Source organism: Podarcis pityusensis, assembly GCF_964106645.2.
Source record: "Podarcis pityusensis genome assembly, chromosome: 5".
Lineage (NCBI taxonomy): Eukaryota > Metazoa > Chordata > Lepidosauria > Squamata > Lacertidae > Podarcis > Podarcis pityusensis.
This window is the reverse complement of record NC_138032.1, coordinates 87,453,689-87,466,070: the sequence shown is the minus strand read 5'-3', so window position 1 is coordinate 87,466,070 and position 12,382 is coordinate 87,453,689. Positions and strand designations below refer to the sequence as shown.

General features: G+C 45.0%; 1 protein-coding gene across 2 annotated transcripts in view; it reads left to right on the top strand.

The window, feature by feature from the left end:
- The first annotated feature begins 10,904 nt into the window (after positions 1-10,904).
- Positions 10,905-12,382, top strand: part of PSD (pleckstrin and Sec7 domain containing) — a 90,432-nt gene continuing 88,954 nt past the window's right edge. Inside the window, exons 1-2 of one of the 2 annotated variants that reach the window (XM_081005436.1) lie at positions 10,905-12,157; positions 12,278-12,380. In XM_081005436.1, coding sequence (XP_080861562.1) covers positions 11,189-12,157; positions 12,278-12,380 — 1,072 coding nt within the window. In that variant the 5' untranslated portion in view covers positions 10,905-11,188. The remainder of the gene's footprint in view (positions 12,158-12,277; positions 12,381-12,382) is intronic. The other variant, XM_081005437.1, reaches the window with a different exon arrangement.

Sequence of the window (12,382 nt, the reverse complement as noted above, 5' to 3'; positions counted from 1 at the left end):
AGTAGGCAGGTGGGAGGGACTGGCAGGCAGAACTGTAAATATCACTCTGGCCGGAGGCCAGGCTTGGTGAGGTGAGGTAGCAAGGGCAAAGGACTATGCCCAAGTCCAGGAATGCTGTGTTCTGTGTGTGACCCTTCTTCTTTCATTGTGTGCTGCCGTCTCATCTATGCCTGGTTCAAGAGACTCCCTTGATGGTAACCCCCATAATACAATTTGGAAATCCTAATCAGCTTGGTTAAAGACCTGGTTTAAGAAAACTGGATTTCTTCCTATATATTTCCCATATTGATGTGTGGAGGGTAACTCTAGTTTGTGGGGTTGCGTATATGGAGGATGGTGATGCTTTGAGATTCATCTGTGGAGAGTTAAGCAGTATGAGCTTGTCTCAGGATTGCATATGAGTGCAGTCAGATGTGCCCACAATGTGTGCTGGGCAAGGTATTATTCATACTTGAGCAGAACTTAAATGATACTTTGGGGTTTGGTACCTTATCATGAAGTCTTTTCCCTGCTGTAAAACATGTACTCTACTCAATGATGTGGGTTTTCCGGGGGGGGGGGGGAGTCCGGTGCCCCAAATCGCTTTGAATCTGACTTGGTGTGTTTATTTGACTTATAAGTAAACCAACAAAGCAACATCTTAATTGTAGGATATACTTCACAAGTATATCAAAGTTTTTCCAACAACCACCGAAATAGTTGACAGGGTGGAAGGGGTGGAATCAAAGCACACTTACAGTGCAGTCATGAGTATTTTCTGATAAACTGTGTTTTAGTCTCTAATGTGTGTTTAGAATGGTTACACGAATGTTGTCGTTATATTCAAATGAATGATGGGGATACCTGTACATATTTTAAGACCTGACAATTCAGTGACGTGTTCTCCACCTTGCATTATTCAAATGCAAGAACAAAATGTAGAACAGGAAAGCTGTTCACACCAAAGAGATCTGCATAGATGTATATAGTTATTTCATGGGTATGAACTCCTTTCTCATGTTGCATCCACATGTTTGTCCAATGCATGCAGTGGGGGGCGGGGTGGGGGGAGGCAGAATTGCACACTGATCTCTGTGTGAGATGCTTGGAAACCCCAGTCATGCCAAGGTACAGTCCTGCTATATATGTACAACCTGCTCTCACCTTCTGCAAAATGCCCAGAGGTGAAGCCCAGGTCTGCAGTTGCCATCCTACTGAATTCATTGGGGGGAGGGCTGTAGCTCAGCATCTTCTTTGCCTTCAGAAAATACCTGAGTTCAATCCATGGCATCTCCCGGTGGGCCAGAATGCCCCCTGCCTTAAACCCTGGAGAGCTACCGCTGTTCAGCGTCAACAATACTGAACTACATGCAGTGGCGTAGCATTGGTTGCAGGTGCCCAGGGTGTGTGCCAGGCAGGAGGGTGCATGTGTTGGGTAGGGAGCGCCAGCCCTTGCCGTGCTGGGGTCACCTGCGTGGAGTTGCCTGGTTTGTGCCCCCTCAAAAATTGTGTCCCCTGGGCCACAACCCCCCAGCACCCCCAATGCTACGCCCCTGGCTACATGGACCAGTGGTCCAACTCAGTGCTAGGCTGCACCCCATGTTCCTTTATAATAAAGAGAGAGACATGGTTATCTGAAAAAGTAAACAGCAACTTTGAAACTTCCTTATTTATGGGTATTGCATCCATTCCTTACATTTCTAATTAATCCTATGAAACAATGCATTTTTAGAAGTGAAAAAAAATCCGTGGAAAATCTAAAGTGGCTGCGGTGTTCTGTTTCTGACTCTGCTTCTCCTGCTTCCATTCCTGCATGCTGTCCCCTCTTCATCTTTCTCTTTCTCTCCCCGCTCACCCTGAAAGGATCAAGGTGACTACTACAAGCAGTGTCAGCCCTAATCCTGGGAGCCTCTGCCTTCCTGAAGGGGTGGTGGCAACTGCAGGTGCTCCTAGCAGCACATCTTTTTCGCCCCTGAGGGCTGGGATTTTGGGTTCCAGCTTTCCCGGTGGAAAAGTGCTGCTCTTGTCTGTTCCAGGGAGAAGCCCCACCCCATAAATGGTGCAGTTTCCCTTGGGGCTTTGTAGGAAAAACAAAACAAGGCAAAATGTTCTGCTGAGCGCACCTGTGGTTACTGCTATCTCTGGATTTCCCTTTGCCTGCCCAAAGGTAAGGCTGAATACGCACCATACATTTAAAGCAACACACACACCCCACAAATCCTGGGGGGCTTATGTTTGCTAAAGGTGCTGGGAACTGTAGCTCTGCGAGAGGTAAACTACGCTTCCCAGGTTTCTTGGGAGGGGAGGGTGCTTTGAATGTATGGCGTATATGCAGCAGACACACTCCACCTTGACCCCTTTGGGAATGAACCAGGAATACCTGTACATCCCTCCATGACTCTAACAGACCTGACCTCTGTTCCTATTTAGTGCAGTCAACCTCTCCCTGGGGAGGTTTTGGCTGGCGCCTTCATTATACACCTTTAGGTGCCAGGCAGAAACATTCCTCTTTAGCCAGGCCTTTGGCCGATCGTCATCCAATTTCCTTTTAAAATGTGTTGGGGAGGGGAGATTATTGGGCTGTTCTTGATTTATTTTCAATATGAATTTTGTGGTTTTTATATTGTGATTTTCTGTTGCGAACCACCCTGAGACTTGCGGGTACAGAGCGGTATACCCATTTAAATAATAATAGTATCAACAACAACAACAACTGTCCTGAGGGTAGGGCCAAGGTGTGCAGTGCATTCGCCTAAAGCACAGATTTACACCAGTTAAGGCTTTAAAAAATTGTAGCATAGCTTCCCTGTAAAGAACAGGACAACTGTTGTTGTTGTTGTTGAATTTAGTATACCGTGTAATGCCCAAATAGACCTCTAAGCAGTTCACAAAGCATAAAAACCAATTACACAACATTGTTAAAATACACAATAATTAAAAACATGCTGCAATCAAAATACACAGTAACACAATCCCATTAAAACATTATAATATAACCAGCCATTTTTAAAATATGCAGTACAGTAAAACAATCCTATTAAAACTGCACTGCACAAGAGACTTGGGTCAAGAGATCAAGGGAATGCCTATGTAAATAGGTGCATCTTCAGAAGTCGGTGGAATGCCAGCACAAATGGAGTCTCTCCTATTTCAGCAGGGAGTGCCTTCCACAGCTCTGGTGCCATCAGTGGAGAAGCCCATGTCCACATCACCACAGGCTGATAACCAGCAAGCTGTGGTAGGACTGTCTAGGTTCCACTTGTTGACCATAATGCCCTTACTGGGCAATGGAGGGGAAGTTAGTTTTCCAGATAACCTGGTCCAGAGTTGCTTAGGGTTTTATATCATGAGGAGTTTGTGGGGGTCAGGATTGCACACAGATAGAATCATAGAGTTGGAAGGGACCCTGAGGATCATCTAGTCCAAGCCTTTGAAACACAGGAATATGCTGCTGTCTCATACGGGGATCAAACCTGCAACCTTGGCCTTATCAGCACCATGCTCTAACTGACTAAGCTATCCAGGCTGGCTGAACTGTATGTGAGTAATATGGCCTTAGAAGTGGATTGGTGGCTAATAGGCAGCCAGTGCCTTAGCACCATTCATTCCCCGGGCAGCAGTATTCCTCACCAGCTGCAAGGAATGCACCAAATATAATGCATTATGGTAGTACAAATGTGAGGTTACCGATGTGTCAATCACAGTGGTCAAGCTATCCCTATCCAAAACAGGGTGCAGTTGATGCAACGGCTGAATCTGTTGATAGGTGCTCTTTGCTGTGGAGGTCTCCTATGCAAATATGGTTCCAATAAGAACACCTCCATATACAATGGGAGGAAGATCCCATTCCAAATTTAAAAGGGAAAATCAGTGGTGGCTGTTATTTCACAGGAGCAGTCATGCTCCAGTCGGCTGATCCGTTCACCTAAGCTTTCCCCTCTGGCTCAGGGTGGATTTTCCTTGAACACACTTGCCCCTATCATGCTTAAGAAATCCTGGGGTGGGAAAATTCTCTTTAAGAACTGGGCATGTAAGCAAGGCAAGGTGCTTAAATGGGGTAAGGAGTAACTTAAGGAATTGTATTGTGTATTTATCATAAATGTCCATTAAAAGGCAGTAAAAGCTTCTGGGTAATTCATATGTAATTCTGATTTAATTTGTGCATTTCTTTGGTTAACGATTCCTAGAAATTAAGGTACAGGGTAGACCTTTGGGCTTGGCAACAGAACTAAGGAGATTTCCATTATTTATAAAGAAATTATGCGATTTCTATTCAAATTGTTGGAGCCACAGCAGCAAAACAGTAGACCCACCTAAGCTAGTTAGATACAGTGGTACCTCAGGTTAAGAACTTAATTCATTCTGGAGGTCCGTTCTTAACCTGAAACTGTTCTTAACCTGAGGTACCACTTTAGCTAATGGGGCCTCCCGCTGCCGCTGCACCGCCACCGCTCGATTTCTGTTCTTATCCTGAAGCAAAGTTCTTAACCTGAGGTACAATTTCTGGGTTAGCAGAGTCTGTAACCTGAAGCGTCTGTAACCTGAGGTACCACTGTACACCCCATTTAGAAGCTAGCACTGTGACCTTTAATGACCTAATAACCTGGATCCTCAAAAAAATCCATTCCCAGTTCAGCGCAAGGTGTCAGGCTTATCTCACACCACATTACATTTCAGTGCTGTGTTTTTGACTGACAGCTGTCCTCAGCATATTACAAAAGTAAAATGAAAACAATGAATTATAACTATATGCATAAATTGCTAATTCAGCTGCTGTGATCTAGGATTAGGCTTCAGTCTGGGAGAAGGAGCCAGCAGCCCACAGGTCAGGTCTTGTGGCCTCTTCTCCTCAGTGCCACTCATCACCAAGTGGCAATTTGGTGGGGGGGGGGTCTTCTTTCTAAGCTAAGTGCCGCACAGGGCAGGGGGAGGTGATTTTTGTTGGGGTGGCAGCTGTGGAGAAAAGAGGAGGCAGAGAAAATTTGGGACAGGAAAAGAGGGAGAATGAGGTGGCTATTAGGGAGAATGACAAGGTGACCCCAATATGCAGCCTCAGAGATTATCCTGGGAGAATGCGGATCTAGATAAAAAAACCACTTCCCCACCCCTGCCTCCAATGTTTGTCTGTTTTATTAAACCTCCCAAAGGAGGTTTTGACTCTGTGGTGTTGAGAAATCAAAAATTGTTTTGGAATAATCTTTTGGAACCCAGTGATTTTGTCTATCTCTAGTGGTCCATGATTACTGTTTACAGCTGTGAACAAAAAAGTCTATGGGGATTTGAGCGGGGGACGGACAGACAATAATCCAATAACTCCAGGACCACTTTCCCAGGAAAAAAAGTTCCCACCTTCAACCTAGACCAGGCATAGGCAACTCCGGCCCTCCAGATATATATTATGTGAGTCTTTTAAAACTGGTTTAAGACAAGACCAGCCTTTTAACAGAAATATGTCAAAATGCCACACACCTCTTACAAGTCAACCCAATACTTTCTATCCACACATGCTGAATAAAAGCCTGCTTTTATATCTCCAAGGAAAACAAGAGCAGAAGATCTGAGAATAGATGCCTGACCCTTCCCTACAATTCCCATCATCCCTGACTCTTGCTAACTAGGGATAATGGGAGTTGTAGTCCAAAAACATCTGGAGACCCAAGTTTTGGAGACACTGTAGGGCAGGCATGGCTAGATATGGCCCTCCAGCTGTTTTGGGACTACAATTCCCATCACCCCTAGCTAACAGGACCAGTGGTCAGGGATGATGGGAATTGTAGTCCCAAACATCTGGAGGGTCGGAGTTTGCCTATGCCTGACCTAGACAGCTCCATCCACCCACTGGGTCATTCTTCTAGCATCTGCCTTGTGAACTGGCAAGTGGGCAGAAGAAATGTTCAGTGCTGGGGTTTGGGATTTCCAGCACCTGAATACAGCAAAGATCCCAGAGAGGCAATAGGGTTGCACTGGTAAGTGTGGTCACAAAAGCGAATGGGACATTGCAGGTGCACAGTTGTGTGTTGTGAATTCGTCACAGTTGCTCTGTGTGCAATCACTTCTGCCCCCATGCCTGTTGGGTAACTTCCCTTCTTTTGTATCGCTTCTTCTTGTAGTCCTGTCCCATTCCAGGGAAGCTACACCGTTCATATCTCCCATCAAGATTGTATTTTCCTTCAAATATTTAAATAGGATTTCTTCAAGTCTCTTATAAAAGTCAGGTTTTTTTCCTCATTTGGTGCATATACGCCTATTAACATTATTTTTTCTCCTTGTGATGTTATCTGTATTATCAATATTCTTCCTTGCTCATCTTTAAATAATTGCTTTGATCTAATTCTGGTTTTATATACATTACCACGCCTCCCTTCTTTCCTACGTCAGAGGCCACAAGGTCCTTTCCCAATCTTTTATTGATCAGAATTATTCTGTGTATCTTCACAATATGCATTTCCTGAAAGCAGATCACATCCAAATGTAACTTTTTTACCACATGTTCGATCTTATTGCATTTAGTTTTATTGAGTCCATTTACATTCCAAGTTAAGATTTCCAACACCATCTTGTCCTTTATTTATCTCTCTTCTCCACTTCTGTTGGTTCTTCTTCATGTCCTGCCACCAAACCAAATGTTCTTTCTCCTGCTAATTCTTTTCCATATTTTCCATAGGGGTATTTTCTAATACTGTAGATGTAGAAGTAGACTTTGAAAACAGGCAAGTAATACTTACAAAAGTCTCCAGGTACCACAGCTGTTGGGCACATGTGTTTTGTATTCTTCCTCATTGCCCCTGGTACATGAAGCCATTACTGCATTGTTCCTTTCTTTTCACAGTACAACTTTTATAAAGAGCCCAATTTTATATTAAGTCTGATTTTTGTAATCTCTTTTTTTAAAAAAAATAGAATATGGAAAAAGGGATACAGAGATTACTATCAAATATCTGTTTTTATCGGAACTAAAAAGTTTATCTAATTAAGAACCCAAACCAAAAAGAAAAGAAAGATAGAAAGAGGGATGATAAAGGGAAAAGAGAAAGAGAGCGAAATTAATGAAAGAAAACAAGAAAAGGAGAAAAAGTTAAGAAAATAAAGAACTTCCAGTTCTTCACCTGTCAGCTATATATAAGTTATTCAATTCATCCATTCCAATATAACACCCAGCAAAACTACTTTCTATGAACCAACAATATCTTCAATCCACAAACCCAAATGTCGTTAATTCATTTTCTTTTTCATGCAAAAAGTCGATAAGTAGCTTTCATTCTTTAGCAAATGTTAGCAAAAGCTTTTCTTTGATGAAACATGTCAATTCTGCCATCTCAGCTAAGTCCAATAATTTTAACAACCATTCCTCCATTGTTGGTAATGACGTGTCTTTCCATTTTTGTGCATATAAAAGTCTCACCACCATAATCATATATTGGAACCTGTGATTTTTGCAATCGCAATGAGAGTGGGTTGGGGCATAGAAACTGGACTTTATGGAGAAACCGGGAACAAGAAGTATGGCATACAACCACGCCTCGTCTTAGATGCACTTTCCCTCCAAAGGACATAAACTAAGCCCATCAGTTTTCTGAAGGTACTGGTGCCAATTCCTGTTCAGAATTGTTTAGCAGCTGAATTTGTGACCCCTTACTGTGGTCCAGAGTGATTTAGTTGGTGTGCATTTGTGGCACTAGCAATGTCTCACTTCTTAGAGCGCTTCACTTCCCAGATTTATGCCGGTGGAACGATTCAATGGGATTTCCAATAATCCAATGGAAAACAATATTGTAGACTGGCCTTTAATAAAGAAAAATAAAGCACATTCTACTATCGGCAGGCAAGGTGGCTATCGTGAGCATCCTCCTTTGCTCATCCCTTCCCCCACCAGAGAAGATGCTGATCCCGACATTTCTACTGTCCTGTTGATGAGCTTTCTGTGCCATAAGTAATAGGAGGTCTTGATTAATCCCTGCTGTGACTTGCTGGGGAGGCCATCTACTGCTGAGCAGGTTCTTAATCACCCCCTTTTTTTGCCAGATGCTGCCAAAGCCCATTACTGCTATCCCATAATCTCTTGCTCTTTCTGTGCTGAATGATGAGAGTAATTGGTCCTTGCCCTCACTTTTAACAAAGCCTCTTTACGTTCGGGCAGCTTATTATGGCGGCTTCTGGCTAAAATCTTCGGGGCCATCTTGAAGAAAATGTTGCAGGTAGTTGGGACTGTCAGAGGCGGAGAGAGAAGATCTGGGGAGGTGGAGTGGGAGGCAGACAGATCTCGCACACTACACTGGGAGTGTTTCCTGCACAAGCACATCCCACTAAAATGGACAGAAGCTTTACACAACCATTAGTATGGACCCACTAGAGATAGGCGGAGGACCCATTCTCATTTATAAGCCTCAAGCACCAACATATGTTGGGTGAGTTCAAGATATTCTCCATGGCTACTTCATGCCGAATGTCGTTTCTATGTGGAGAGAGCCTCTTCACATAAGGGACCACCTAACACCGGTCCTGGGAGATCTTCATTGGCTCCCAGTACGTTTCCAAGCACAATTCAAAGTGTTGGTGCTGACCTTTAAAGCCCTAAGCGGCCTCGGTCCTGTATACCTGAAGGAGCGTCTCCACCCCCATCGTTCAGCCTGGACACTGAGATCCAGCACCGAGGGCCTTCTGGCGGTTCCCTCATTGCGAGAAGTGAGGTTACAAGGAACCAGACAGAGGGCCTTCTTGGTAGTGGCGCCCGCCCTGTGGAACGCCCTCCCTTCAGATGTGAAGGAAATAAGCAGCTATCCTCTCTTTAAAAGACATCTGAAGGCAGCCCTGTTCAGGGAAGTTTGTAATATTTAACGCTGTACTGTTTTTAACACTTGATTGGGAGCCGCCCAGAGTGGCTGGGGAAACTCAGCCAGATGGACGGGGTATAACTAAATAATAATTATTATTATTATTATTATTATTATTATTCATCAGCTTCCCAACCTGAGTACTTGGAGGAGCAAAATAACCATGCCGCCATTCCTCATATCTGATGAATGGTACATGTGTGCTCTTTCTTTCCCTGAGATCGATACTACATCACAGCACCAAGTGTCCCTATTTTCCAGAGACAGTCCCAGATTTACAGAAGCCCTCCCAGTTTTGGATTTGATCCTGGAATGTCCTGCTTTTCCTTTGGGTGTCCCTATTCTCATCAGAGAAATGTCGGAGGGTATGGAGTTACATGACTCCCAAGCCAAGGAGATAAGTAACTATACAACCTATAAGAAGACATCTGAAGGCAGCCCTGTATAGGGAAGGTTTTTTTAAATGTTTCATGTTTTTGTTGTTTTTGTATATCCTGTTGGAAGCTGCCCAGAGTGGATACAGCAACCCAGTCAGATGGTCAGGGTATTATTATTATTATTATTATTATTATTATTATTATTGAATAGGACATCCCTATTTTGATTGGAGAAACGTTGGAGGGTATGAGATTAATGGGTTCCCCCTCCCCCATCTAGAGTTTCACAAACTTAGAATTAACTATCGGAAACTCAAGGCAGTAAAGATATGAGATGATCAGAGCCCCCCCGAACTTGAAGCATGGGAAGTCCCAATAAAAATTTATAATTTTGCAGAATATTTGGACTATATGATATGTATTTGTATAATTTGGAATATTTAATGTGATCGGATTGGATTGTTAAAATGGAAAATTTAATAAAAAATTATATTTTTTAAAATAGAATTAACTACCTGTGGCAAAATTAATGATGGCTGTCTTGCAGTCAGCTGTTCAAAGAAAAACATGGTTCCCATTCTTGCTGTTCTCTGTCTTGTGGAGGGGTGGGGTGACAAAAATCAGCCCTCCTGTCAAGGAAATATCTCATTACTCACCCAGTGTAAGATATTCCACCTTCTCCTTCTTTAGTTTGTCTTTTCATTCAGTGAAGCAAATGGCTCACGTGTGTGTGTGTGTGTGTGTGTGTGTAACAAAGCATTAATAGAGAAATTTAGCATAGTAACATACTGGCTGAGAGAAATGAAACCCCTTAAGGTATGTGACAGTTAACCTCTATTTTGAAAAAACTGACAACCCGGAGGAGCTGGTTATAGATTCTAGATTGCAGCTTAAAAGCCCTGCCCACTAGAGGCCGGGTACTCTATTAATCAAATAAGGCTTCTCCAAACATTATCTGCATAACTGAACAACTTAGGTCAAGGTTTACCTCAGGAATCGCCTGAGCCTTTATACCCGAGTTGGCGAGGCTCACTTGATAACAAGGAATAGTATCGTTGGCCCATTATTGTGGGGCACTTTGTCACTAGAGGTTCAGCGGGCACCTTCTGTTTAAACTTTCGAACGCCTGTAGTAAGTTGCAGTGGTTAGAGTGTCAGACCAGGGTTCAAATTCCCACTCGGGTACGAAGCTCCTTGGGTGACCTTGGACCTCTCGGCCGAACCCACCTAACAGGGTGGCTGTGGGGATAAAAATGGGAGGAAGGGAACCGTGTACGTCACCTTGATCTGCTTGGTGGAAATGTGGGGTATAAAAGGCAATAAAATACAATATATAAACCTTTTTCTACTCTGCCAGGCCTATGCAGCCAACTTAGAATACGTCTTTCTGCACTGGTTAATTGATGTCTGTAGTTAACTTTTTTCTGCGGTGTTATGCATTTTTTGTTGTAAACTGCTTTTGTGAATGAAATAGCAGCCTATTAATGTTTTAATAAGTAAAATAAAATCATTTTGTTTTAGAGATTTTTCCAAGAACGGGATGACTGGACAACATAATGCAATTTCAAAGTAACTCATTCACAAGAATGCTTCCTTTTTCCCCCTTCTAAATTTAAAATCATGGAGTTAGAAGGAACCACAAGGATCATCTAGGCCAACCCCCTGCCATGCAGGAATATTTTGCCAATGCGGAGCTTGAACTCACAGCCCTGAGATCAAGAGTTTTGTGCTCTACCAACTGAGCTATCCCTCGTTCCCTGCTCCTTGTTCTCTAGCCTTGTTTGGGGACTCCTGCAATGTAGGTTCAGTTCGCAAGCTCTCCCTCCCTATCTCAGCGTGCCTCTAAATCAAATGTGCCACTGAGATCCTCACCTCTGACTTTTTGCTATCGCTTTCAGGGCTTACTCCCGCTGGATTTCTTACCTCAGCGCTGCTTGGGAAGTTCTGCTCCTGCTCCTCACGTTTCCCCGTTCGGCTCCGAATCTGTTTCGCCTGCTCCAGGATGTCCCAGGCAGGAGCAGTCATGTGCTTCCATCCTGAGGGAGACCATGCCATGTCCCCTCAGCGCTTTGCCCGAGAGCTGAAGAGGAGGCCTTGGCTGTCGCCGTCCAAGAATGCAGAACCTGCTGCCTTGAACCCCCAGCACTGCCTCACGCCCAACCTCAACGCCGGCAGGATCCACCTCCTCCGCAAGGGGCTCACCGTGGAGGCCAAGCGCTCCCAACTGGGCATGTATAACAGCACCGGCTCCCTCATCCGGAAGGTCACGGAGATGGGTTACCTTGGCAACAGCAACTGCCCCAACTCAGGGAGAGTGACAGCTCCATGCACACCCCTGAGGAGCAGGCCTCCGCCCTCGCTGGGCTCTCCAGGTAGCCGCATCCCCCTGGTCGCCTCAGCCCCCGGCGGTCAAAGCTCTGTGGTGACCTTCCGCTTCATCGAGAAGGCCAGCGTCAAAACTTTGAATGGCCTCCCTTTGGTGGAGTCCAGGAAGGAGAGTGGCTTGAGCAGGAGTCTGGAGCTCGGGGAAGCCCTCCATTTTGGAAGCCCGGCAAGGAAGCAGGGAAGCGGTTGCCCCATGGCCCAAAATCCGCATTCCCCACAGCATAACGCCGCAGCGTCCCCGGAGCCTGTCGCTCAAGAGGCAAACGAGAGCATCAAAGTGAAGACGAATGAGTCTGTCTTGGCTGGTACTGGCCCTGCTGTGGAACAGGCCCCACTGGCCCTCAGCGGTAAAGGCCAGGAGCACCTTAGTCATAAGCTGAAGCTGGAGACATCTGCTTCGGACCCTCTCCTGGCTGGAAACAGGTTCCTTTTGGGAGCACAGTCTTCCCTGAGCCTGGGCAACGGGAGCCCACATTCTCTCAATGCCAACTGCCTCTCCAGCTCCCTTACCAACGGCATGATCAGCCCTTCCAACGACATCTCAGCGCTCCGGAGAAGCCCACAGAGCGGGGAGTCCCAGTACCAGGTACTTCAGAGTCCCTTCCTTGCCAGGAATGGCATCTCCTCTGCCCCTTCTTCCTACATCTTCCTCCATCCCATGCAAGGAACCTCACAAATAAGCATTTTCTCTCTCTCTTTTCTACAGGGGAGTCCATGGGCATATTCCCGAGAGAGCTCAGCCCACGCCCAGCGCATCGCCAAGGCTAAGTGGGAATTCTTCTATGGCTCCCTGGACCCTCCTGGAACAGGT